At 45.9% G+C, this 27,355-nt stretch overlaps 1 protein-coding gene across 2 annotated transcripts; it reads left to right on the forward strand.

The window, feature by feature from the left end:
* The first annotated feature begins 3,752 nt into the window (after nt 1–3,752).
* TSNAX (translin associated factor X) lies at nt 3,753–27,355 on the forward strand. 2 transcript variants are annotated; one of them, XM_079107209.1, is made up of 6 exons: nt 3,753–4,238; nt 4,399–4,506; nt 8,847–8,961; nt 10,696–10,826; nt 21,599–21,726; nt 25,906–27,355. In XM_079107209.1, exons 1-6 carry the CDS (start codon nt 4,223–4,225, stop codon nt 26,281–26,283), a joined length of 876 nt encoding a protein of 291 aa, XP_078963335.1. In that variant the 5' UTR covers nt 3,753–4,222; the 3' UTR covers nt 26,284–27,355. The 2 variants fall into 2 exon arrangements, with proteins under 2 accessions (XP_078963335.1, XP_078963334.1); XM_079107208.1 differs by having other exon boundaries at nt 4,063–4,238; nt 4,402–4,506; nt 25,906–27,354.

Genomic DNA, 27,355 nt, shown 5'->3' on the forward strand with positions numbered 1-27,355 from the left:
CAATGTTTATTTCTCAATGAACAAATAAAACAGAAGGAAACGAAGACTAAGACAGTAAGAACGTGAGGCAGTCCAATCAATCTTCGTCACCTAAGCTGATAACAATTCCTCAGAGTTCAAAATATGCAGAAAAACTTAAAACATGAAACAAAATATAAATTAAAGGTAGGAAAATAGAATTAAAAATGTTCTCAGTTACTTGTAGTTGTTCAGGAGGAAGGTAAGAGTAGCCAAGAACATCAGACCTTGGTGAGTCTAGGATACACATTATCATCTCAGAGCAACCACTAATGAAACGGAGAAAGAGAGTGTAACTATAATACCGAGAAGTGGAGGAGAAGAGTTTCCTAAAGCCTCAGCCCAAAAGAGGTCAAGCAAGAGCAGGAGGTTCACAGAGCAGGTGAAACAAGGAGCCGCCACTGAGTGGTAGATCTAAGCTGAATCCACCAGTAACCATATTACGTATACATGGACTAACAAGTCCAACTAAAGTACAAGGACATACATGCTGAGTAAAAGAAGAAGACCCAGGTTTTTTAAAAAATACATGTGTATGTTTTTGTTTATTTAGACAAGGAGACAGAGTCTCACTATGTGGCCCATGCTGGCCTTGAACTCCTGGGCTCAAGTGATCCTCCTGCCTCAGCTTCGAGTAGCTGGGACAAGAGGTGTACATTATTGTGTCCAGTAGGCTATATACTTTTTATAAGTAATATATCTAAACTATAAGGATGCAGGAAAGTGAAATGATGTAAAAGATACACTGTGCAAACCCTAACCCAAAGAAAGCTGGCTGCTGCTGTAACAGTATTAGTAGATTGCATGTGTACTCGTGTGTGGTATGTCTTTAAAATGAACATGGCCACTAAAGGTAAAGAAGTTCATGTCTTAATGAAAAGTAGTTGGATTTAACAGTAACACACACACACACACACACAAAGTGTGTATAATCTGCAATATATATATATATATATGCATATATATATAATTTGTTTTAGTCTGAATTCATAGCTTCTCTGCTGACAATAGTTAGGCTATGTTATAGGATGAAAGGTAAGATGCCTGGGCTGAGGTTAGACGGCAGGCGTCACATGGGGAAGACCAGTGCATGACTTGAGGTTGCTAAGGACAGACAATATAGAGAAGACAACATAGGCAGAGAGGAGAAAGCGTGTGCTAGATCCAGCCCCCTGCAATGCACTGGACCCCATGGCCATGGATCTGTTCTGCAGGTGACAGGTGACGGTGTGCAGCAAGCTTCATACTGCAGCAGAAGGACCCCAAGCCCACCCACGCCCCAGGGGAGACAAACAGAAAGCGGGGGATGTGCCTGAAGGCAGGACAGGACGCACATCAAGACTGCACTGGGGGTGCGTTCCCTCACAGGGCAAACAGTCCAGCTCGGGTTCCGCGGTCTCCTTTTTATAAGCGATGTTCCGGTCCAAGGTCCATCCTTACACAGCTAAGCAGGGCTGACAGACTGCAGGACTGCCTTTCTAGATAGACAGACACACACACACACACGCAGTGCAAAATCTGACAGAATTACAAGAAGTGGACAAATCTGTAACACTAGATTTTCATACATTTCCTGTAGTAACTGATAAAATAAGTGGACAAAAGTACATGTCCTCTGTCATCGTACAAACAGGAGACCAGAGGAGCAGTGAGCACACCAGCCCACCACTCTGCGCTTGAGCCCTGGCTTCTTCTGGCGCCCCCAGGAGTTGCTCTCCTCCTTCCTTCAGGGACCATGGACTTGCTCAGGACGGGAGCTGGGTGAGGGGCGGTGATGTCGTCAGGCCTTGACTCACTAGAGTTAGTGGGGTTTTCTTAGTTCACTTCTGTCCTTGTTCTTGGTGGAGACCTTCTCTATAAACATGGTCACAGAGTACATGCATGCACAATCACCATCACACTACAGATACGACTTCAACGGTAAAGGAAAGGAAAAGCTATGGTGTAAGAATGGCAGCCCTGGAGGCAGAGGTGGACCCCTGTGGCAGGCTGCAAGAGTCTGCTGAAACTTTTGGCCACTGCCTCAATTTCCCTTTGTAGCCAAGGTGAGTTAACTGGTGTCCCCTGGTCTCCTGGCCCCCTGCCTCCTCATGCCCCTGCACCTGGTAATTCCTTACCTCCCACACTACTGACACTTGGGGTGGAACACCCTGGGCATTGTAGGACTTTTAGCTGTACCCTGGGATACAGATGCTTGTGTGACTTGAGGTCTCTACACATTGCCAGATGTCCCAAGAGGAAATCACCTTTTGTTGAGAACCACAGGCTTAGTTCTTTAACCATGTGAAGTACACTTTAAAATATCTGTGTAGAATATGTAAATCACTTCATCCTTGTGTTTATGGCAGCATCATCGGGTGGGTAACTTACATCTAAACCCCATTCTTATACATTGTTTCCAAATTTTGCTAGTCTGTTATGTTGAATTTGTACCTAAAAGGGGGGAATATAGCTTAGTAGTAGAGTACTACACAATAAGGGAGAAACTGAAACATTATCTCTTGAGGGCCTCATTTATTCTTTCTTGATTATGTGATTTCCCTCCAATGTCCAAAGCCAATCCTGACATATGATATCGTCCTGTAAAGGCAACTACAGTGAGGATTTATATACTGGATAACAACAAGTGCATTGAAAATGTTAACACCTTATTCAGGATCAAATATGGGCAATCAGAACATCATTCCAGAGATGAGGTCTTGGGAGAATCCTCACCTTGCTCTCCCTGATGGGGTGGTAGTTTTCCTTTAAAAACAAACTGGTCACGTGCCAATTCTGTGTTTGTACCTGAAGCAATGATACGAGGAAACAGGAGGGATTCAGCTTACAGTTTGCCAGAGGTTGCAAGATGTTTCCTGACAAAAGGTGTAGCTACATTTGGGACATTTGGGACACTTGCCATATGCAAATAAGTGCTGGGAAAGCACCCTGGGGATTCACCGCCACCAAGTGCTTTGAGAAGTCATTACAGGTTACGAAACTGGTGTTCTAATCATGACATCTATGGGAAGCAGTGAAAACAGTTCAGGTGACAAAGCTGTGGCTGAACAGGCCAGGGCAGTAGTGGCTGCAGAAAAGAAGGAAACAGGAATGATCCAGGTTTTGCCAAGTTGAGGTCCTGAGAGCTGCTATTAGGTGCTAGGAAAAATGCCCTTATCCCATGGGGAATGATATGGCTCAAATTACATTGTTACACTGTGTGCATGTACCAATATGTAACAAATCCCACCATTATGTACAACTAGAATGAACCAATACAAGATATGGGGAAAAAATTCTTATCCTAGACTGTTTTTTTTTTTTTTTTTTTTTAAAAGCACTGACTCTAAAAATGTTCTAACTACTGGATTCCCTGAGGCTGGAGGAAGTCACATTAAAACTACTACCTTTCTATCAATGTCTCTTTTTTTCCATAGCCATGTCACCTCTAATCAAAGAGTAGTGGAATACTGGTGGGTGTCAACAGGGTCGGAAGTCACATACTCAGTATTGTATGCCTAACATCCACATGCAAGGTCCCCAGGGTCAAGGGATCTGGCTAGTCAAGCAGGACCTCGCAGAGCTGCAAAGGTATGCGTGGCTCCGGCTCAGTCAGCAGGCTGCCGCCGGGCCATGGAAGCGGCTCGTGCAGGCGACCGGCCAGGTGCGGCGGCGCTGCCCACAGCAGGCCCCGACCCCGCGGTGCCGCCGCCCGCCCTCGAGGGGGCGCCGTGCGGAAGTCTGAGGCTCGTCCCCGGAGCCGCGATCGGAACCCCCTGGGCCTCAAGTCCTTGCAGAGGCCCGTTCCCCGAGGGCGGCCGTGCCCACAGCCACAACCTCGCGGAGGCCGAGGGACTCCGCCGGCGCCCGCCCAGCTCCCGAGGCCCAGGCGCGACCTGCGCGTCCAGGCGCCAGCACCGCGCGGAGGACTGGCGCGCCGGAAGTGTGCGCTGTCCAGGTGCTCGGGCAGCTGGGCCGGAAGTGTGAGCGGCCCGGAGGGAGCCGGCGAAGACTCGGAACGCGCGCCGGAAGTGTGCACGGCCGAGGGAACTCCGGCGACGAAGCCGGAAGTGTGCGCGGCCGGGAGCGCCGCGAGCGCGCTTCCGGCTCACGCGTCGCGCGGTCGCCCCGCAGGCCCTTGTCAGGTCTCGTCGGCCGCTACGCTGGCGCAGTGCTGCGTCCCGCGGCCTACGGTCTCCGCGCGTCCCAGCGAAGGCTTTCCGATATGAGCGGCAAAGAAGGTGGCGTCCGCGGAGTGCTCGGGCGCGCTGACCCTCGGGTCTCGGGCTGCGCTGTGGTTTCCGCGGGGAGCCCGGGGAGCCCGGGGCGCCCGGGGCGCGGGAGGCCGGGGCGGGAGGGCGCGGCGGCGCGGGTCCACCCAGCGTCCCCTCTCTTCCGCAGCAGGCCCGGGAGGCTTCAGGAAGAGGAAGCACGACACCTTCCCGCACGGCCAGCGGAGAGAGGGCAAGGACGTGAGCTCGTCTTCGCCCGTGATGGTGGCCTTCAAGGGTAAGTGCGCCGCCCCGGAAGCCCGGAGCCGGGGCGCCCGGTGACCACCGCCGCGCTGGCCGCAGTGAGGTCCGGGGCGCGAAACGCGCGAACCTGAGAGTCGCCGCCCGAGGCGTTCGCGGTGCCTCCGCGCGGCGCCTGCCCGTGACTGACCGCGCTGGACGCGGACGTGACCCCGCACAGAACCGGAACGTCGTGAGTGGCTCGCACACACGTGTGTGTTCGTGGCCCGTCACCTCGGTCCAGTTTCCCCGTGTCGAAACCACAAAGCAGAGTCCTTGTCGCCCCTCCTGTCTGCTGGCCCGTACGGCCTCGCTTCTGTGGATCGGTAGCAAGGAAGGTGCTCACTGGCCAGTCGTGGCTGGCAGTGGGCGGAAGCGCGGCCGGGCTGAGGAACGGGCGGTTCACGGGTAAGCCTGACGTCGGAGCCGGCTCCGCGCCTGCCCGCAGAGCGCAGGCGCGCCCCGGGCATGCGGAGACCACAGGCCCTTACCTGCGGACCGCACACGGCACGCACCGTCACTTTTTTACCAGTGATTCGCTAGAGGCAAGGCAGCTTTAAAACTGCCTCATGTTTAAGGGGAAGAGAATTAGGTTTTACTTTTTAAGGGGAGAGTCTCAGTTGTTTTTATGCCAGCACAGTACCTACCGTGATCTTCATTGGTTTAAGAAGATTAGGTGTGATTGAAAAGAGCATATTGATATGGCTATGAACTGGGTGGAGAAACTGTAGTCAGTCAAGTACTCTCCACTTCACAGGCCCACGCAGACCTGATTACTTCCAGCATAGTTGACACTTCTGTCTGCTTTGGGGCACATAGTTCTTTCAGCTTGAAGTTGGCTACCTATGTGCCTTCATTACCTACTTGGTGAATCATGATTTTCTTCAAGATCTGGTTCAAGTAGCTTGTTGGTGATAAACATATTAATTATCCATCCACCCAGTCATGAGATAGTTATTAAGTATCTCTAAGCTAAACCTTATATGAATATTTGTTATAGCAAAATGACATTTTATTATTTCTCTTTTGTACTGGATAAGTTCCGTGAGGATAGGAACTGTAGCTTACCTAATTTTGTATTTATAGCATCCAGCTCACAGTGATCGTTAAAGTATTCATAATACAATGTATGATAAATAATAAGTGTCTGTTGCCTCTAAATATTGGATGAAATTTCATCTTAGTAGTAGAAGACTGCTTATAAAAATTATAATTGAGGTCCTGGCCAGCTGCTCACTTGGCTAGTAGTTTATTTAATTTCTTGCTTTTTAATTCATGACAGAACACATCTGTCAGTTCCCTATAAGCCAGGCGACTTCCTGGGTCTTTGGAGTGAAAACAATTCTAAAATAGAGTCATTAATGAACGAGTTAAGTGGTTTATGGGCATTTGAATAACGAGGCTTGAAGATTTGGAAAGCTTATACTTGAAATTTGCTGAGTAGATCATAAATACTCCCAGCCACACAAAAATAGCACTTTGTGAGGTGATGGGTATGCTAACCAGCAGTGCAGTGGTGATGCTGTCCCAGTGTACATGTGTGTGAACATTACTTTATGCACTTACGTATTCACGATTATTTTATGGTGCTAGGGATTGAACCCACGGCCTTGTTCATGCAAGAAAAGTGCTCTGCCACTGAGCTAAATCCCCAGCCTTTGTACACAATTTTTATTTGTCAGTTATGTCTCGGTGAAGCCAATGATGACAGGAAGATAAGCAAAGAACAAGGAAAAAGTTATAAATGTAAAAAAAAAGTCCTTTCCTTTCTGGAGATATACATATCGTATGTGGTAAGCTCATTTATCTTACGAATGGCAACTTGAGGTGATTTTTGTCAGCGGTTTGTGTCGTTTTGTGATTATAGCCTCCTGTTCACTAGAGCAGGTATGTTTTTTACATTATGCACAAAGTACTCGTTGTGTGAGGCTTGTGTGTGGGAGAACTAAGTTAAGGCATACCTCCAATTAAAGAATCTTTTGGTTATTAGTAGAGCCTTTGATTTCTATGTACTTTAGAAATAAGATGATTCTGTCCTCTACATTTTTATAAATCATTGCTTTGTGCATATTAACAATATTTTTAAGTGCACATTTTGTATTAAGTAAATTAAAATATTCTACAAGATTTTCCAAGTGTCCTTGTGAAGTTTACTGGTCTGTGGGAGGGGGTTTCAGAAGAGAGGAAGAGGTTGCCTGGGAGTTCTTTAACGAGAACACTAGTTTACAGAGAAAATGTGATAAGATGATGTGTTTGTTAAGCTTAACTGAGGTGCTTCAGGAAGTACTTTGCTATCAGAGGTACACAACTTTATTTCACTAAAAGGAAGCATGAGATGAATATTTTACTACCATTGATGCATTAGAGTAAAGAAACTTAATATCTTATTTTGCAATATCTATTTTTAAAGTCTTAATACAGAGTAACATCTACATAATATTAAATAGACATGTTTTTAAAATTTTGCCACGTGGCTTTATTGTTCTCTGTATGTAGGTGCATGGCTGTTTTCTGAGTCAGTTGAGAGTAAGTTGCTAGTGAAGGCCAGATACTGGGAAGTAATGGGCCAGTGAAGCCTGATCAGGGCCTGGAGAGTAAGCGAGGAGGGACAGGTGCCATTCACGCATCCTTGAGCCTCGAGTGACAAAGGGTGCACCATGAGGTGGTCAGTGGGCATGGTGTTGCAGAGAGGCAGCAGTGTGACTCAGGAGCAGCAGGAAGGCAGTATGCAGGACAGGAGAGGCTGACGTTTTAGAGGCGTGTTTTCACCATTTGAACATCTTGGATTCTGCAGATTATTTTTCCTGCAGATGATCTTAGTATGTCCAGAGACTACCGTTGTTGAACTGTTTTATTTAATGCTAGTTACATATGTGTATGTGTGTATAGTTTAATAAAATGAACTTTGTATTCTAGAAAAGGTAAAACATTTTCTTTCAATAAAAATTGCACCTTTTTCTCCATTATGAGTATACCCAGGGCTACAGATGGAGTCTTTTAAAAAGTAATAAAATAATTTTGTTACTTGTTACAAATTTTAGTAAGGAAAACATTTTGAGACTGAAATAATTTATGGTGAAGAGTTTTGATTGTTTTAAAAAAACTTTAAAAACTTGGTATTTAATAGTATTAAGTTAGACTTTTTGTAAATAAAGATAATTAGAATAATAATCTTTCCTAATATTTCACAAAAGCAATTTGAGCAGAAGAGATGAAAATTTATGTTTAAAAGGTAAACAGATTGGCAATTATATTTCACTGGTATAAACAGAAATTCCATTTAGTAGTTCCTTGAGCAGTAATTGCTGATACAGGGTCAGAAGAAAACAGTAACGATTAGGAGTCAGAGTGGTAACATTTAAGCAAAAGAATGTTTGGGGTAAGACATGTTCTGTGATCAGGAAGGGAAGGAGCATTGAAAGCAGGGAAGAGCCTGGTGTGGCTACACAGTGTTGTGGGGACTCTGGTCTGTGCACAGCTGGACAGGGTGACCATCAGGCTGTAAATTAACTGGCTACCACAGTTGTTTTCCGTCTTCCCTTGTTCTTGGGAACTCTTACTTCCTAGGTTTATCCTTGGTTCTCCTCTTCCTAAACTGATTGATCGATTCTCTCCTTCCTTCCTTTTTTGTGGTGCTGGGGATTGAACACAGGCCCTTGCACGTGCTAGACAAACACTCCACCAGTGAGCTGTGTCCCAGCCCCCTCTTTCTAGATTTCTGACATCCTGTGTTCTCTGACTCAATTCTCACCTGGTCTTTTTTTGGCCTTATTAAAGTTTCAATGTTTCTGACTGCATTTTCAGACTGACTCTTGCACGACTTTCTCTGGTTTGCCGAATACTTTATGATGCCCCGTAGTTCAAAACAACTCATATAATGGTTGTGAATTTTCAATCTTTATTTCTTGAAAATAGTATTTCTTCAAGTATATTAAGTTTGTATGCAGTATAGTTGCCTGGTGAAATAATGTACATCTTAGGGTTACATACTAAAATGAATCGACTAGATTGTTACTAAAAGCATGATAGTCCTATTTTTAGGTTTTAAAGAATCGAGGCATAGTTCACAAAGTTCGTTTCATCTTCATTTAGTCCACTGGTGCTGCTTTAATACAGTTTATCAGTTTTCTGAGCCTCTGGGACTCGGGAGCTATGGGTTTCTGTGCCTTCTGGGTGTGTACCGAAGAGTGTTTGGAGACAGTGTTCTGCGTCTTCTGTTCCTGTTGCTCCTCACAGGAGGGCAGGAGGCCACAAGTGCGTCTGCATTCTCTTGGTGGCCTGTGCTCTCTAAGTCAGGGCTTGAGGAACATGCCCTACTCACTGTCTCTGTGTTCTCAGCATTTCAGCAGGAGCTGGACGCTCGGCATGACAAGTATGAGAGGCTGGTGAAGCTCAGCCGCGACATAACCGTGGAGAGTAAGAGGACCATCTTCCTCCTGCACAGAATCACGAGGTGAGTGCGCAGCGTTGCAGTGGGATACAGTTAAGTGTGTTTTCATACCTCAGTGACAGTCACCACTGTCAGAATATGTTGTGTCTCTGGACATACAGGGATCAGAGACTATTAGCAGTAAGCACATTTTAAAACTAAATATCTTGTTAAAAATAGGAGGGGAAAATTCTTCATTTTGAAGCAGCCAGGGATTTTTCTCTTATTAAGATCAATCTTTAAGATACAGCTATTTGAGAAAATAAATTTTGGATTATTTATAGAGCCTATTACATTCAAGTTTTACTTTGGTAAGAGGTATCAAAATTTAATATTAAATGAGTGTTAAGATATGGTTATCCCATTTATTTATCAACTCTTTGTGCTCTTTCTGCCTTACAGTTGTTAAGGTTGTTCCTGTTACCTTTGTATTGTTAAACGTAGTACACACTCTGCTGTTTTGTTTTATATTTCTGTAGCACATGATACTGTAGACTACCTGTCTTCCTTGAAAGTTCTTTCCGAGACTTCTTTTCTGTGTTATTGTCTTCCTTTAGGACTTTACTTTGTTCCTTTTTGTTTTTTAATTGGTACCAGGGATTGAACCCAGGGGTGCTTAACCACTGAGCCACATCCTTAGCCCTTTTTCCTTTTTTTATTTTGAGACAGGGTCTTGCTAAGTTGCTGAGGCTGGCCTGGAACTTGCAATCCCTTCTCCTCAGCCTCCCGAGCCTCTGGGATTACAGATGTGCACCACTGCGCCCAGCTTACTGTGTTTTTTTTCCTAGGCAGACGGTCTATATTTGATGTCTTGACTGAAAGTAAAGAAAACACCTTAGAGTAGCCTAAGCAGAGCAGGGAAGCGCGTGGTAGTGATTATGCAGATTCAGCTGCGTGTCTCCCAGTTTTCTTTATTGCCTCTACCTTTGCTTCATGCTTTGTTTGGCCAGTTTCCTTTGCCTCTCTGTTCCACATGGGGTAAAAGATACCTACCTGTAGCCCCCAGCTCATATATCTGGGTCCTGTTCCAAAAGAGGTCTGGTCGCAAGTTCCAGATGCCTCTCTAGAGGGGTAGCTGTGATTGACTTTCCACTACGTATCTTATCAAGTATTTAGGTAAGGCCAGGTGTGATAGCGTTCTGTTATTATTAATAAAGTATTATGAAGTATTTCTTCACTGAGCCCTTTTTTGTGTGGTTCTGGGAGTCAAACCTAAGGCCTTGAAGGTGCACAGCAAGTGCTCCACCACTGAGCACATCCCCAGCCCTAACTTAAGACTTTTGGGGGTTGAATCCAGGGGTTACTCTACTACTGAACTATACCCCCAGCCATTTTTATTTATTTTCTTTAGACAGAGGGTCCCTAAGTTGTTGAGGCTGGTTTGATCTTGCAGTCGTCCTGCCTGAGCCTCCTGAGTAGGGATTATAGGCATGCACCACCACTTACAACTTTTAAGATAGGTCTCTAATGCTCTTATTTTTATTCCATTAAGTGGAAGTAGATATGCTATACATAAATTCATTGAAATGTGGCAGTTAGTCTTTTCTTTTTCTTACCTGTCTAAAATCAGTTTTTGTATTTAATAGTATATTACAATATTTTCCATACTATTAATAAAATGTAATTGTAGATAGGGGTTAGAAGTATCCAGGTACATAGATATTTAGTCCTGTGTTAATTGATATTTGGATTATTTTGGTTTTTCATTATTAAAGCATCTGGCTGATGTTCTAAAAGTTCCCAATATCTTGATTATAGTGCTCCTGATATGGAAGAAATACTGACTGAATCAGAAGTTAAATTGGATAGTGTCAGACAAAAAATATTGCAGGTAGCTCAGGAGCTGTCAGGAGAAGACATGCATCAGTTCCATCGAGCCATCACCACAGGTGAGTCTGGGTTCACCTCAGTGGCAGCTGTGCTTTAGAAAATAGTGCTATATGATTTATGTCTGAGTTGCATGAATTTTAATTGATATCTGGTAAAATCATAGTGACTGTAAAAAATTGGGTCTTTTGAGTAGTGTGAAGACAGTCTGAAAGTATTTGGTTGGTTTCATTTTTCTAACTATGAAACAGTAGTTACTGATTGATTTAATAAAGTCATTGAAAACATAAAGGTACTAGAATGAACTTCCTTGGTTTTATTCAGTAGGCAGGGCACATCTCATTTCTCCCAAAAGGCAAGTCTCAGGGGTGATTCTCAGTTTGCCCTTTGGTAGTTCATGGAAGAGTGTGTATCCCTCTTCCAGATGACCCCAAATGTCTCATACTGTGACTCCATCTGGGAACGTGGCAATAGTGTTGGGTTTTATATGCTTATTTTAAAGGATCTTGGTGGTCACCACTGTCAGATGAGCTGAATGAATGAGCAGAGTTCTCAGTCCTTCCCTCTGTCCTGTTCTGAGCCCGAGTTCATTGCCAGGAGAGGTGCTGTGCCACTCCACGTACCCTAGGACTTGCAGCCGGGGTGGGGCGTGAGTTCACTTGCCATCTGCGCAGTGTCCGGGTTCAGCACTTGTTTGGCAGAAATGACAAAACATCTTTCAGCATTGGTGGTAGAAGGTAGCTGTGTGTGCAGTGAAATCTTGGAGGTTCACTGTTGGAGGCTGAAATGATAGCTCAGAGAGCCATTCCCAAAGGCGTCACGCATCCAGCTTCGTCATTTGTTATTTAGTATCAGGGGTTATTTGGTTTTTAATAGTAGCACACAGTATTGAGCATGGCTTAATGAATTCAGTGTGTGTTGTCAAATGGCACTACCTCAGATATGAGGAATTTGACCAAGGTGAGAAGACCAGAGGTGTTGGTGGGCAGAAGGTGAGGGGAAAGCTAAGTCCAGCTTCTAGCAGAAAATATCTGGGATATCTTCATGACCTGGTGTAGGAAAGAGTTTGGAATGATAGAAAACAGTACCTGTTGAAAGGAACAGTGAATCAACTGAATATCATTAAAAATAAGTTCTGTTTCAGAAAAGATAAAAAGGAAGTGGGAAAGTAAGCTGAAACCTGAAAGAAGACTTGTAAAATACATGATTGAATAAGGGATTCTTACAAATCAAATAAGAAAAATATTGTAAAAAACGAGGAAAAACCTGAACAGAGGCCTCAAACAACAACAGCAACAAAGGACCCACGTGGCTGGTGTACCTATGAGAAGGTGCTGCGAGTCAGGATTCACTGCATGAGACAGAAGTAGTGCCACAGTGAGAGCCCGTTACCCTCCAGCCCGGCTCAGCTCTGGAGGCCAACACACCTTGGCAGTGCCTACCTGCATGCCTGCCCTGCACACCAGTGACAGACATGAAGAGGCCCCTAGCAGCTCTTGTCATACACCTGAGCTGAAGAGGACCACAGTGTTCCTCAGCAGGAGGGTGGGCTCCTGAGTGGTGCAGCTGTGCGACATGATGCTGCAAGCTGTAAAAATGGAGCTGCGACTCTCACGGTCCCTGGGCGAGATAAGCAGGCCCAGAAGAGCACCTGCTGTGTGTTTCTTCTTAGGTGATGTCTGCGTGCAGGCAGGGCTGATCCAGGAAACAGAGGCAGGACAGGGGTTTCCAGGAAATGGAGTGGTGGGCAGGGTTATTGACCAGGGGCACGAGGGAACCTGCTGAGGTGATAGGAATGGTTTACATTTTGGTCTGTTGGGTTGCACAGGTAAACACGTGTAAACATTCATCTCCTGACTTACGTGCTATGCTGCGTGTAAATTGCAACTCATTTTTTCTTAAAACCAAGAAAAGTTGGTGTTGACTAATGAATTCTCTGCTCTCTGTACCAAGATGGCTCTGTATTGGGAGACTCCGTCGGCAGTACCTCTTTCTGGCAGTGCTGTGGTGCAGGTGTGATGTGCTCAGTGGAAGGGCCACCCCATTCTTAGGGATGATGCTCTGTCACACCATTTGGTGGCTTCCCTTGGCTGTCAGTCCTGGCTGGTGGCAGGCCAGACAGTGTTGGTGGCCACCTCTACCTCACACTCTTTATCCTCCACCGTTGCTCTTCCTAGTGGAGATACAGTGAGGAGAAGGTAAGCTATAACTCTGTCCTCAGGGTGGGTCAGGTCCAGAAGTGCCCTTTAGGCCACAGTTGGATGTGGACCTTGTCGGGAGGAGATCAGGAGCCGTGTGCTCTCATAAGGAGACCTGGTGAATGACCAGTCACCTGGCCTCCCCAGCTGAAGTAGTAGCCGAGCAGGGTAAAGGGGGCCAGGATAGCAGTAGCAGCTGTGTTGGGTGTGCCCTGAGGAACACTGGGTGGTGGGGCTGGTGTTTGGGGAACAGGTGGGTCTCAGTTTCCAGAAAGACCTTGCCGAAGCAGCCACATGGTCTGTCTTACTGCAGCCCAGTGCACAGAGGTCCCACTGCAGCGTCCTTGGAGCTTCCTGTGATGGGGATGACCCAAGGCGAGTGTTGGAAGAGCCTCTGTGCTCCTGCCATTTCCTTCAATCACGCAGGAAGCCCTTGTCAAAAGTTCATGGCAACATAGTAAAAGCTGACCACAGTTGTCCTCACTTGTCACTTTGATGTGTCTTTAAACTTGGATCTTTGCCTGGTATGGTGGTGCGTGCCTATAATCCTAGGCACTGGGAGGGTCACAAGCCAGCCTCAGCAATTTTCCGAGGCTCCATGCAACTTAGCCGGGACCGTGTCTCAAAATAAAACCTAAGAAGGCTGGGGATGTGGCTCAGTGGTTTAGCGCCCCAGTTCAGTCCTGGGTACCAGATACACATGTGCACACACACACCTTTGTATCTTTATGAAAGCTTTCGTATTTATTTTCCTCACGGTTTTGGTGCTGCAGGTGTGAAGATGTGTCATCTTTCACCTGTGGCTGGAACTTCCCAGTTCCTTACCAGCTCGTGGTTAAGCTCTGTTCTGCACTGTGCCCCCAAGTGCTGGGTGCGGCACCTGAGATTTGGCCAGGGGCTCTACTTGGTATGTCCTTCGCTTATCAGCTCACAAGTAAAGTGCAAGGAAAAAGTGCCTGCTGCCAGTGCCATGCACATGACCACACCCAAAGACACCTTGAAGGCAGCAGTGCGCTGTGGGCTGTGGGCTGCGGGCTGCGGGCTGCGGGCTGTGGGCTGCGGGCTGTGAGCTGTGGCGGTGCTTCTCAGGCAGGAGAGACTGGGCACAGTTGCCCAGACTTCCTGCCTCACTGTGTCACTGAGGACAATCATGCACACCCTCTTTTGTTTCAGACCTTTGCTCAGCTTGTGAGTTTTCTTTGAGGAAAACCTACTCATAGATTTTAAAAAGTAGGAATTTGATTTCTTAGAGCCCATTTTTCTAAGAAAGTCCTTAAAGTTATTTCAATTGAAGCAATAAAGATGTTTTAGAGTTAAGGAATAAAGCAGTCAAAGAGTGTCTAGGACTTAAAAATTTGCTGACATACTTATTTAATAAAATAGGCTTTTTACAATTAAGAGTAGTGTTAACAGTGTGGTGCTGATGAATTGCCTGTGCTCATTGTTGTTAAGTGCTTGTTTTGTGTTACTCCGGGTAGTCGGTCTTTGGATGTGGAGATAAAACATTCTGGCATTGCACTGAAGATTTCTGTGCTTACTAAGTGGCGCTGACCACAGGCAGAGCATTTCCCTGCGGGGTGCTTTGGCTCCAGACCTGAGCAGCCTGTGGTGGACAGCAAAGCCTGAGGTCTGCTTCCTACACCTGCCTTTCTTCCTTTGTGTTGGTTGGTGTACTGGGTACTGAACCCACTCTACCATTCTACCACTCTACCACTGAGCTATACCCGCACACCACCATCTTTTTAAATTTTTTTTGCTACAAGGCCTCACTAAGTTGCCCAGGCTGGTCTGAAACTTGCAGTCCTCCTGCCTCAGCGATCCCAAGTAGTTGGGAGAACAGGCATGTGCCACCACACCGAACTCGTTGGAGATATTTTTTTTAGCCACTGTTCTTATACTCATGATTTCTTTCAATTCTTGCAGTATCCCTGAATTATTTTTACTGCTTTACAAGTTAAGAAACAGTCTCACGGGAGGTATGCCCAAGGTGATAAGCTACCAAAGGGTAGCATTGATTTCTTTGAATGGATTCAGTTTACCTATTGACTTTAGAGTCTAACCCTAGTAAAGGCTTCTGTCTTACCCCATATGTTAAGATTTTCTTTATAAACCAGCATATGTTATTTTTTTTTCATACTACTTAAAAACTTATGCTGTGTAATCATATTTCTTCATTGTCTCCTCTTATTGGAGTGTAGACTCAAAAGTCTCTACAAAGGTTTTATTTTTGTATGTACTTGATAAATGTTGAGAGAATGAAGAACATTTTTAAAAGACTTTTTTTTTTTCTTTCTCCAACTTTATCCTTTAATGGTTTGCTTTTGCAAGTTTTTAATTTCACTGTTTTTTCCAAAAGATAATGTTTCCAGGAGCTATTTCTTAAACACAGTAGGTAGAGTAGGATCAATATTAGTGTATCACACTTAATCCAATAAGAAAGTTCTGAAGTTCATTATAATAATACAGAGAAATTTGGTAAAGGTTCCGCATATCAGCAAGACTGGGAAGGCACACTAGAAAATGAAGTAGGGTATGAGTATCGTTTAAGAATGAGATTAAGAGAAGTGCCAGAGATGTTGGTTAGTTAAGGTAAAAACCAGGTGCGGGCACAAATTGCTGCCCCATGGCATCATGGCTTGCCAAGGTGGAAGTGATTTCCTTCTCGTCTAAATGCAGCTGGGCAGCAGTGGTGTGGAGTGTGCTCCGCCCTCCTGCTTGTTCAGGGACCCTGCTCTCTGGCCTCTGCTGTCGTCAGTGTGGGAACCACTGGGCATGGACGCAGGACTGAGGCTGCGGAAGGAGAGCAGACAGGTGCTGAGGGACCTGGAGCAGCCGTGAAGCGCTCCCGGGACCTCTGCCTACTTCCCGTGGACCAGTGTCACAGCACACTGACAGCTGGGGAGGGCGGGAAGTGAGGCCTCTGGTGTACCGGGAGAACCAGAGACGCTGGATTAATAGTTGTTTCTTCTCTGCCCAGTGTGGTAATTTTGTGTCCTTTTGATTTGGTGGAAGATGTGGGTTATGTCTATTCTTAGATTTTAAGCTTTTTGTGGAGCTTTTCATTCTGTTTGAAAGTATCCAGCTGTCTAATTTGTAAGACATTTCATAACTAAAAGGGTGGATGGAGGACATCAAGTCCCTCCACGAAGGTGCTTTAGTCTAGTTTCTTTTTACATCTCTGAATATTGCTTTTGCTTTCCTGGATGTTGCTTTTTGGAGCCAAGATCTCATTTGGTAAGGATGGGTTTTCTCACCATTTTGGGACTAACACGCCAAGTCAGAGGTCCGTCCTTCCTCCTCCGGTGGCGTGAACAACAGTGCGCCGTCCCCATCATTAGCCTTCGCCCCACGCCCTAGCAACTACTCATTCACTTTCTGTCTCTAGAGGGTCTCTTCTGGCACCTCATATAAATAGTTCTACAACACGCAGCCTTGTGGCTGGCTTCTTCCAGGCAGCACTGTTTCCAGGCTGTCTATATCTCGGCGTGTGTCAGGATACGCTGTGTTTTCCCAGTAGGTGGTTCATTCCTGTGCACAGGTGCACCATGTGCCCTCACCGCTCCCAGTTCCCCTTGGCGCTGCACGTGGCACTGCCACACATCCTACCTTGGTGTGCACCCCTGCTCTCCTCCTCTGGTGCAGCCGGGGCAGGATTGCTGATCCTGTGGAAGCAGTGTTCTAGAAAGCATCAGAAGCCTGTGATGAAGTTAAGAGTGAGGGTGCAGTTTATAATAGCACTGGTCTCGCCTGTGTACCTTTCTGTGCTGTGCTTTGTTTTGCTGGCACTGGGGTTGGAACCCAGGGCCTCCCATATGCTAGGCAGGCTCTCTACCACTGAGCTGCTTCCCTGGCCCTTACGTGTGGCTTCTGATGGAGAACTGGGCTGGGTGTGTATTGCTTACCTATTATGTAAGAATGAGCAAAAATACTTAGAAGCCTTTCATGAGTTTCCCTGTATGTGTTCCAGTGGGAAACAAGGAGAAAAATAAATTACATAAAAGCAGCTCTAAATGTCCCTTTTACTGGAAGCTGATTCTGTAAATAATTCGGATTGGATTTCATCCAAGGCAAAAGCAGAGGGGAAGGCATTGTTTGATGACATGTGGCAGTAGGTTGAGAATTTTCACCTTGGGGATTATATGCTGAACATAACGGATGTCCTTTTCATCAAGTTGAAGCACAGCTTGTCTAAACATCCTTTGTACCTACTTGTGACCAAAATGCTGTTCAGGGATTTGGGCCAATTGTCCTTGAACTTTCTCAGTGATATAACGTGGGACCTAATTTCTGTGGAAAAGAATTGGCTCCTTACCTCTGAAATAACTTTTATCAAGCATATTCCAAATGTCCCAATGACAATTTACATGACTTCAGGTACACTTGAAATTTAACCTGATAGCCACCATATTTAATAGAGGAACACCACAGATATATTCTGAGGCCTTTCAAATAAATTAGGACTTCTAATTCTGAATTTTATCACCTTGAATTTTGATCTTCTCTGTAACAGTATTTCTTTCTTAATGGACTCAAATCCAAGATAACTATAAGGTGAATACAGCTGTCTAGATAGTTCCAAGTATTTGTGGTTCCTGGGATAGAACCCAAGGCCTCACGTGAGACATGCTAGATAAATACTCTGCCACTGAGTTCCAACCCCGCCCTTAATTTTTTTTTTTTTTTTTAAATTTTGAGATAGGGTCTTGCTAGGGCTGGCCTTGAACCTGAGATCCTCCTGCCTCAGATCTGAGAAGCTGGTCATTACAAGCTGTACCACCACAGCTGGCTGGTAGTTCAGAATGATTGAATAGCAAAATTTAAAATGTTTTTGTCAGAACATTTCAAAGTTCCATAATACCAGTGACAGGAGCAGAGCGAGGCACGTGAAGCAGGTCTCTTCCACATAGGTGCTGTCTTGGGGAAAGGTCCAGGAGCCCAGTTGTCCAGGCGATAAAACTGTCATTCAGACAGCCGAGGGCTTTATCTTTCTCTGAAGCACAAGTTTTGTGTGGTGGGAGTGTTTTGTGTAAGTGCTGCCTTGATTGGGATGTGTCAAACGTTTGTAGAAAAAGATCTGAGAGGGAATCACCGAATTGTGAAATTCAGTTGTGAATTTAGGATCGTGAAAGTATGCATGAAGAGATCAGAGATGATGTTGAAGCATAGAGGAAAGTTGTACTGGGAATTCAGTGGGAAAAGTGAGGACAGTGGGTGTGTTTATGTGGGGCAGATGAGACGGAGGGAAGGGGTGAGCTTTTGAATTACAGAGCCCTTTTCACCTGGCTTCTGAGCCTGAGCTCATCTGGCCATTGAGTAAGGACAGTGGGCGATGCAGCCAGGCAAGGTTATGATGGGCGCTGAAGACCAGCACAGTCTGCGTGTGACAGACGTTCAGGACTTGTTTATATTTTATTTTTAGTTTTAGAAGTTTAATCTGGGGCTTCTGGGTGTACACCCATGAGAATTGAAAGCAGGACTTAAGCAGGTGTGATGCCCATGTCCATAGCAGCATTATTCCAAGAGCTGGAAGTGACCCGGAATCCACCTGCATGAGGATGGACGGAGAGGCCAAACACGTCTGTACATACAGTTGAATGTTTTTCCACCTCACGGAAGAAGGCACTTCCGACTCATGCTGCACCTGTATAAACCTGAGGACATTATGCTGAGTGAATAGCACCACAGAAGGACAGATAACTGTGGTTCCCCTTAAGTGAGGCCTGTCCTCAAAATCAGGGACAGAAAGAGTGGTGGTCGCCAGCATCCAAGGAGACGCTGTCTAAAAGGAAGTACAGAATTTCAGTTCTGGAAGACGAAAGGGGTTCTGGAGGAGCCTGCAACATGGCACAGTGAGAAGGTGCTTCCTAGCACGCACAGGCCCTGGGTCCAATTCCCCACCCACACAGAAAGTCGCGATGGATGACCGTGGTGCACAGTCAGTAGTGCGCAGTTAAAAACCATTACGATGGCAATTACTGGGGTGCTTTAACTCTGAGCCACACTCCCAGCCCTTTTTATCTTTTGAGACTGGGTTTCTTCAGGTTGCAGAGGCTGGCCTTAAACTTACGATCCTCCTCCTGCCTTAGCCTCCCAGGTTGCTGGGATTACAGGTGTGTGCTACCATGCCTGACAATAATGAAACTAATTCTAAAAAAATCAAAAGGATTCGAATCACCTTTGTTCTCTAAGCAAGGTGGCATGATTCATTTTATGGGGAACAAACATTGCTTGCTAAATTGCTCTGTTTTGCTTATAGAGACCAGTAGGGAGAAAGCATGTCTAAGCCAGATCCTGCTCAGTGAAAGACTGAAATTCTGTTTTCCTAGGTCCTCTGTGATTCATAAGGATAGTACCCTTGGGTATATGTCCCTTGGTTAAATAGAGCCTTTTAAGGAGTTTGCAGACATGCAGGATTAGAAACGGAACTGAGCTGAGGTTAGGGACCGTGGACTTGAAGTGCCTTGTGTAGTTAAGGAGGAGTCATTTTAAATGTCAGAGTTCAGTGATGGGTGGAGATGGGTTAGTCAGCCTTTGTCACTGTGACCCAGATGCCTGGCACGACAGCTCAGAGTTTATTTTGGCTCACAGTTTCAGACGTCTCAGGCTCTTTGATCAAGGACTCTGCTGCCTTGGTCCAAGGAAAGGCAGAACACACGGCGGAGGGCAAGGGAGAGGACAGCTGCTGGGCTTCCAGCAACCAGCCAGTAGTGTTCCTGAGGGCAGGCTCCAGTGTCCTTGTCTCCCAATCATGCCCTGCCTGCCTGCCTGCAGTTGCCACCCAGTGAGTCCACATCACTAATCCATCAAGTGGATTAATCCACTGACGAGGTTACAGCTCTTACAGTCCAGTCTTTCCACCTGTGAACTCCGCTGCATATCCTAACACATGAGCTTTTGGGGAACATTCCTAGATCCAGATCATAAAGAATAAGCAAATAACTAGACAGTCAAAAAGCAAACTAGTAGCCAGGCATGGTGGCACACGCCTGTAATCCCAGCAGGAGGCAGGAGGATCACAAGTTCAGTGCCAGCCTCAGCAACTTAGTGAGACTCTGTCTCTAATAAAATATAAGAAGTGCTGGGGATGTGACTCAGTGGTTAAGTGCCCCTGGGTTTAATCCCTAGTACCAAACAAAAAACAAAACAAACAAAAAGAAACTAGTATTTTTGAAACCACTCATGATTTCTGAAAGGTTGTTATTTAACAACAGTGATAATCATGAGTGAACACTTAGTAAAATATCATTCCTTTGTCATTGTAAAATATTTGTCTAGATTCATTAGTTTTTGTAAAAAAACTTTTGTCCGCTAGTAAATATGAAAGCATGGAAAATGGTTTTAATGGATATCTTTTAAATATCAATTTGTATGGTGGCGCATGCCTGTAATCCCAGGGGCTCAGGATGTTGAGGTGGGAGGATTTTGAGTTTCAAGCCAGTCTCAGCAACTTAGCAAGGCACTTAGCAACTCAGTAAGACCCTGTCTCTAAAAAAATATTTAAAAAATTGAGGGATGTGACTCAGTGGTTAAGTACTCCTGGGTCCAATCCCTAGTACCAAAAAAAAAAAAAAAAAAAAAAAATTTGTAGGTATAAAATTGACTGTTGTAATCAGCCTCCAGGCCTGGAGCTCAGTGTGAGGACAGTGAAGACACCATAGTCTCTTCTCTGGCACCCTGGAGTGTTAGGAGTTGCTCTTCCCACTGAAATGCTTGTTTTAAAGTCCATCTTAATAAAGCTATGTTATGTGGCAATCCAACAAGAATTCTATTTGCTTCTGCACATGCAGTGATGCCGAATGATATTAAAAAAAAGTAGTATTGTGTGGCTAAAAATGTTGGTAGCCTTAGAAATAGCTAGATGTGAATGTCAAATTCAACAGGGTAAACAACATGGGGAGGGGTCCAGCGTTTTTCCTACCAAATGTGGCTCTGAAGTTAATACTACATAAAACATTTATGCCACTTCAAGAAAACTGGACCAAGGAAACTTGACCTCATAAAGTTGGTATATTCAGCAGTGGTTGATGTGACCAGATCAGTACCAATATTTGGTGATATTCTTTGGATAATTGCTTTTTGAACATCAACTATAGCATATCAGATGTATGGGCCACAATTAAAGCAGTGCTAACAGGACTCTGAGAAGAACATAGGAGGCACGGTGCCCTTGACGTGAGAGCTGTGCGCCGCCGTGAGCTCTCTCGGCGGCCTCCAGAACCTCACCTCCTCAGATCTGGCGCATGTGTGTGCCTCCTGCTTTGTATGTTTCTCAACAGGTGTGTTCCTGTCTATTGTTCTTTGGTAACATGATTTTTAATTACTATATGGTTTTATAAAAATGGATGCCTTCATTTAGTCGAGTTTCCACGTGCTCTGTGCAAGGCATGTACTAGGCCCTGGGGCGCAGCAGGGGCAGCATGCTCATGAGTGTGCGCTTGGCTCTGAGCGTCTCACCCCTGGAGCTGGGCCAGTCCATACCACTGAGGCTCAGTACGAGGGCCCAGGAGAAGGTGTGCACTGCCTCAGCCAGCGCAGGCTTGGTGGACACCCCTTGAGAGGTGATGACCAAGGGAAGGGTTTCTTAGAGTTCCATAAATTTGGTCTTTCCTTAGTGATTGTTTCTGTTTGTTTTTCAGGACTGCAGGAATACGTGGAAGCTGTCTCTTTTCAACACTTCATCAAAACACGGTCCCTAATCAGTATGGATGAAATTAATAAACAGTTGGTATTCACAACAGAAGACAGTGGGAAAGAAAACAAGACTGTGAGGATTAAGACGTTTCCCATTTGCGTAGTGCATGCATTAGCATAGTGCTTGTAGGAGGTGGCCTGGCTTATAGAACGGAAGATGGAGGTGGGCATGTCAGTGTGGTTTCAGCTCAGCCAAGGAATTGTGTCTTTAAATGTTTCAGTTAGGGACAGAAGAGGAACTACTCGGGTTATGCTGGGGAAAGAAGTGCTTTCGTACTAAAGCAAGCACTGGCTGTGCTTTCTTTAACCTCATGAGAGAAGAATTATCACCCCATTTTACAGAGAAGGAAACAGGCTTTTAGAGAATAGCTAAGAAGAAGCCCCATAATAAGCCTGGCGTGCCGGCAGGCGCCTGGGAACCCAGGGGCTCAAGAGGCTGAGGCAGGAGCATCGCAAGTTGAAAGCCAGCCTTAGCAACTTAGTGGGGCCCTAAGCAACTTACGAGAGACCCTGTTCAAAATTGAAAAATAAAATAGGTGGGGATGTAGCTCAGTGATTATGTACCCCTGGGTTCAATCCCCAGTACCCAGAAAAATAAAAAACTAAAGCCGCACAGCCAAGTGGCAGCACTGAGATTTGAAGCTTCCGCCCATGTCTCTTGTCAGTGCTTCTCAAAGTGTGCCGCAGTGACTCCTGTTAGGTGCCTGCCTTAAAACGTTGTTGGAAAGGACTTGACTGGAAGCGACATATACCCTCAACACCTGAGGGAGCCACGGTTTGTTGTTACATAAAGTGATTGTTGCATAGGGAGAGCGCTTAGTCACTTACAGATCATGAGGCTTGTGTCTCAGTTGTGTGGCTTGTGAATTGAGAGAGAGACTTTTGCAGGTAGACTTTTAAACAGCACTCTGGATTTTAAGATAGAGCACCTGGGCAGCAGGGTGGGCCTCGGTTTCTTTTCTTTTCTTTTTTTTTTCTTTTGGTTCTTTTTAGTTAACACATGGCAGAATATATTTTGAAATATTATATGTACATAGAGTACGACTTCCTATGCTTCTGGTTGTATGTGACATGGAATCACATTGGCTGTGTGTTCATACATGCACATAGGAAATGATGTCCATTTAATTCTACTGTCTTTCCTATCCCATTCCCCCTCCCCTCCCTTCATTCCCTTTGTCTTATCCAAAGCACTTCTGTTCTGTGAGTCAGCATCCACCTATCAGAGAGAACATCAGCCTTTGGTTTTGGGGATTGGCTTATTTCACTTAGCATGATAGTCTCCAGATCCATTCATTTACCAGCAAATGCCGTGATTTCATTTCTCTTTACGCTTGAGTAATATTCTACTGTGTATATATAACATGTTTTTTTAGCCATTCATCTGTTGAAGGGCACCAGGTTGGTTCCATAATTGAGCTATTGTGAAATGAGCTGCTATAAACATTGATGTGACTGTGTCACTGTTAGTATGCTGATTTTAAGTCCTTTGGTTATAAACCAAGGAATGGGATAGCTGGGTCACATGGTGGTTCCATTCCACGCTTTCTGAGGAATCTTCATACTGCTTTCCAGAGTAGCTGCACCAATTTGCAGTCCCACAGGGAGGGCCATTTCGAATGATGCCTTTTGACATAAAATTCAGATGAAATGTTTTTCCTGTTTTTTTGTCTTTTTTCCCCACCTATTCTTACTTTTAGCATCAGAATTGGGATAGGCAGGCAGGAGGTGGAAGGAGCTGTAGAACAGCCTTCTTGCTGTCACCTAAGATGCGGGTGTGACGTGTGGGCACATGTGGCAGGACAGGTGGCCTTGAGGACGCCACACGCCTTCTCTGCTGAGCCGTGTGGTGCGCACTGAGGAGCTCCGGGGAGCTCCGTTCTCGGCAGGGCTCCCACCTCCTTTTGATTGCTCCGGTGGAGGTTGAGCCGCGCGAGAAGGGACCTCCTGACCCTGCTTCCTGTTACCTCCGGGTTGCCACACCCTTCTTCCAGCCCCCTCATCAGATGCATGTCCAGGGAAAAGCAGCAGACGAGAGCAAAGTGCTGTTCCAGGACTGAGCGTGAAGCTGTTTCAGGGTCGTGGGGCTGTGTGTTCACGCCCCTGCAGGTTGCTAAGCCACGTTCCTGTGTTACGTTTCCTTTTAGCGCTAGGGTGTTTGGTGCTGGGGTTGATAGGGCAGGTGCTCTGGATTGCCTTCTAAGGGTCTTGTCAGACTGACTTAATTTAGAAATTACGAGAAGTCTCAGACATACAGAACAATAGAGAGTAGAAACACAGCAGGACCTCCGTGCCCACAAGCTGGACTCAGTCATTGTTAGTTAGCATTTTGGCATATTTGCTTTTTCTAAATATTTTTGGTTAAATCATTGTAAAGCAAATTAGCAACATCATATATCACCCTACATACTACAGTATCCATCGTGAAAAACTGTACTTTAAATTGCTTTTCTTTACTGATGATTATCAGGAAGATATTTCTCCCAATTTGTTAGTTGAAATTTGTTAATTTTTCAGTCATGCTTCTTTCTCTAAAATCAACTTGTTTATAACCATGGAATTCCATCCATATAATGGTAGAAACAAAGAACATTAACATTTTCTTGAAGTTTATTTTTATGATGGGCTTATGACATAAATGCACTCCTCCCCACCCTGCCCCCAACCACACTCTAATTTTGTAAAAGATGCCAGATCTCCGATAGTTCGTAGATAGAAAACATGGCAGGTCCTTTTATGATGTAATTCTGAAGGCATCGGATGATGGGGAAGCAGGCTTTGGACACATACCCAGCCCTCCTGCCTGTGCTCTTTCTTGGACTGCTCTCCTTATGCTCTGTGATGTGGGATGCGCACAGGTGGTCTCTGAAGAGCAGTTCTAGGATTCTCGCCTCGGAGGCACGGTCACCACAGCGATCGGAGCGGAACCATCCTGGGCTCTGCCATGTCCTTAGTTACTTCTTGGGGATGCTCACATGAGTGAAGGTCGGGTTCCTTGATGTGACCGGTACCCTCTTGTGTCCCTGGTCTCAGCCTGAGCTCCTCTTTACCTTAAGCTCTCCTTAAAGGAAGCACAGCACTGGCTCATCAGACAAGCAGTTCCCACCTGCCTGCCTGTGCAAGGCCCACCCTGCGGCCTCTGCTGTAGCTGCGCCTTCACCCATCCAGGCTCACAGCTTAGTGCTTGTGACGTCACTGCCACAGGAGCAGCCCCGTAGAGAGAGGACGTGGTGTGGAGAGGGCTCACGTGGTGGTCGCGGCCAGCACTGAGCGTCTGCCTGGATCCTGCTGAGGGAGGGGGTGGTCGGTGCCGTCTCCAGTTACAGATGAGGAGGCTGAGAATCTAGACGAGGTCATTTGCCAAAGCGCATACACTGAGTGAAGCAAGGCCTGGGAGTGGGAGGGGAGATGCAGTGAGATCATTGGAAGCTCTGACCTCAAAGCAGGGGGAGGGACCGCTGGCTTGCAGGAGGGAGGGTGAGGCAGCTGGGGGTGCAGGGAGGCTCTTTGGCAGGAGAGGGGGTGCCAGGTGACATGCCAGTGCCTGGGCCTGGGGAGCAGGCGAGGTGTGCTGACGCTCAAGGGGTTTGGGGTTGAGTGGGGTGCTTGGGGGGTGAAGGCCGGGGGAGTGTTTTAGGAGGCTGGAGGGAACCACCAAGGAGCCGCTGGAAGAACTGGTGAGCCGACTGCCGTGGTGTGAGGCAGACTCCAGGTAGCGGTGGGTGCTGCTTCCCAATCCGCCATGCTGAGCCTCCTGCATAAAGGGTTGACAGGTAGACTTTAGGATCGATTCTGGGTTCTGTTTTCATAGGGCGGGTGTAGGAAAGGTCCGGGGTGTGAGGGAGCTGAGGTGCTGCAGCGAGAGGTCGCCAGTGTGGTGGTCAGTGCTGAGCGGAGAGGCAGAGGCTGGGAGGGACCGGCTGGCTCGGGCGGGCGTGAATCACAACTGGATGGTGACTTTCATACTACCAGGTCCTTAGGCCTTGTTGAAGAACACATTTTCTCTGTCAGGTGAAGCTGGAAGCAGTTGGTTTTCCTGTGGCAGGAATAGGGCTCAGAAGGCACCTGGCCACCTGGTCGTGCTCCGCCCCAGGGTGGGGTGGGTTCCTCTTCCCGCGGCTCGGATGCTCCGTCCCACCCTGCCCGAGTGGACTGCCGTGTCAGGGTTGACCAGCAGCAGGTGCCCTGCCACACTTGCTTTGCGGTGTGCTTTCTTTGTGTGTATTGCTTTTTGTTTTGTTTTGTTTTCTAGCCCTCCTCTGATGCACAAGATAAGCAGCTTGTCACCTGGAAACTGAAAGTCACACCTGTGGATTACCTTCTGGGAGTGGCCGATTTAACTGGAGAATTGATGCGAATGTGCATTAACAGTGTGGGGAATGGGGACATCGACACCCCCTTTGAAGTGAGCCAGTTTTTGCGCCAGGTTTACGACGGGTTCTCCTTCATTGGCAACACCGGGCCTTACGAGGTCTCCAAGAAGCTGTACACCCTGAAACAGAGTCTGGCCAAAGTGGAGAATGCTTGTTATGCCCTGAAAGTCCGGGGCTCCGAGATCCCAAAGCACATGCTGGCAGATGTGTTCTCGGTTAAGACAGAAATGCCTGATCAGGAAGAGGGCATTTCCTAGAGCAGCATCCGTGGCTGTCATCGGGGAGAGACCAGTTTGTGACTGTCACATGGCATTTCACTTGACTTTGTTGTGGTGTTTATGTAGAAGCGTTGTCAGTTGTACGACTTCTAAGTTGTATGCAAACTGTACATACAGTTATCAGACGAGTCACTCTTTTTATTTGCCGAAGTGCGCGTACGTGTGCACAGTGCATGTGTGCCTGTTTGAGGTCTCTGCTGGTTGACCTTTACCCCTCATCTGTGCTATGTGAACATGTTTTGTATTGCTTTTTATGCTGTACCTCTTTTAATTTGCTTGGTGTGAATTTTGCAGTGATGATTTTTAGTGAAAGCAATTTAAGTTGGTGGTTTGGTTTAGATAGAAGAGATTTCTTAGTTTCACTTCTGGACCTGAAGTTCCGTGTCAGTTGCTTGGCAGTCTTGTGCCACACCTCCAAAATTGGCTTCATTCATGGAACAAGAATTAAAAATTAATAAGCTTTCAACATTTTTAAATTACAAGTTTTGTGTTATTGAGAATTCATATAAAGCTCTGACTAATTTTAGGCCATTTTGAGCTTATAGACTTCCAGAAAAATGACAAATGCCCAGATATTAGTTTCTTCATGTTTTTGTTTTGTTTTGTCTTCTTTAGCGCTGGGGATGGAACCCAGGCCTCGTGCATGACAGGCAAGCCTCCATCACTGAGCTGCATCCCCAGCTCCTTGTCACTTTTTTTTTTTTTTTTTTTTTTTTTCTTTTATCGTAGAAGTTCTGTTGGGGAGTTGCAGCTAACATTGTAACGTTTTCAGTGGTTAAGCTGAATTAGGTATGTGTACATAACTGAATAGCTCTCAGTGATTATTTAGCAGGATTTTCCCCCTTGCCATTATATTAGGCATGCTTGAAGGCTTTTCTTTTCTAGCATCTATTAGAAATTACATTTAAGTAATTGCAATGAAATATTGAAATACTGAGTTAATCCAAACCTTTATAGTTCTCCTGTAGCACTTCTAAAGTTGCCAAAGAAGGTGCACTGTGTGAGTTGGGCGTCAGACAGCCGTGGGTGCAGTTGGGGTCAGCGCTGAGGT

Source organism: Sciurus vulgaris (assembly GCF_902686455.1).
Source record: "Sciurus vulgaris genome assembly, chromosome: 12".
In the NCBI taxonomy this organism is placed as follows: Eukaryota; Metazoa; Chordata; class Mammalia; order Rodentia; family Sciuridae; genus Sciurus; species Sciurus vulgaris.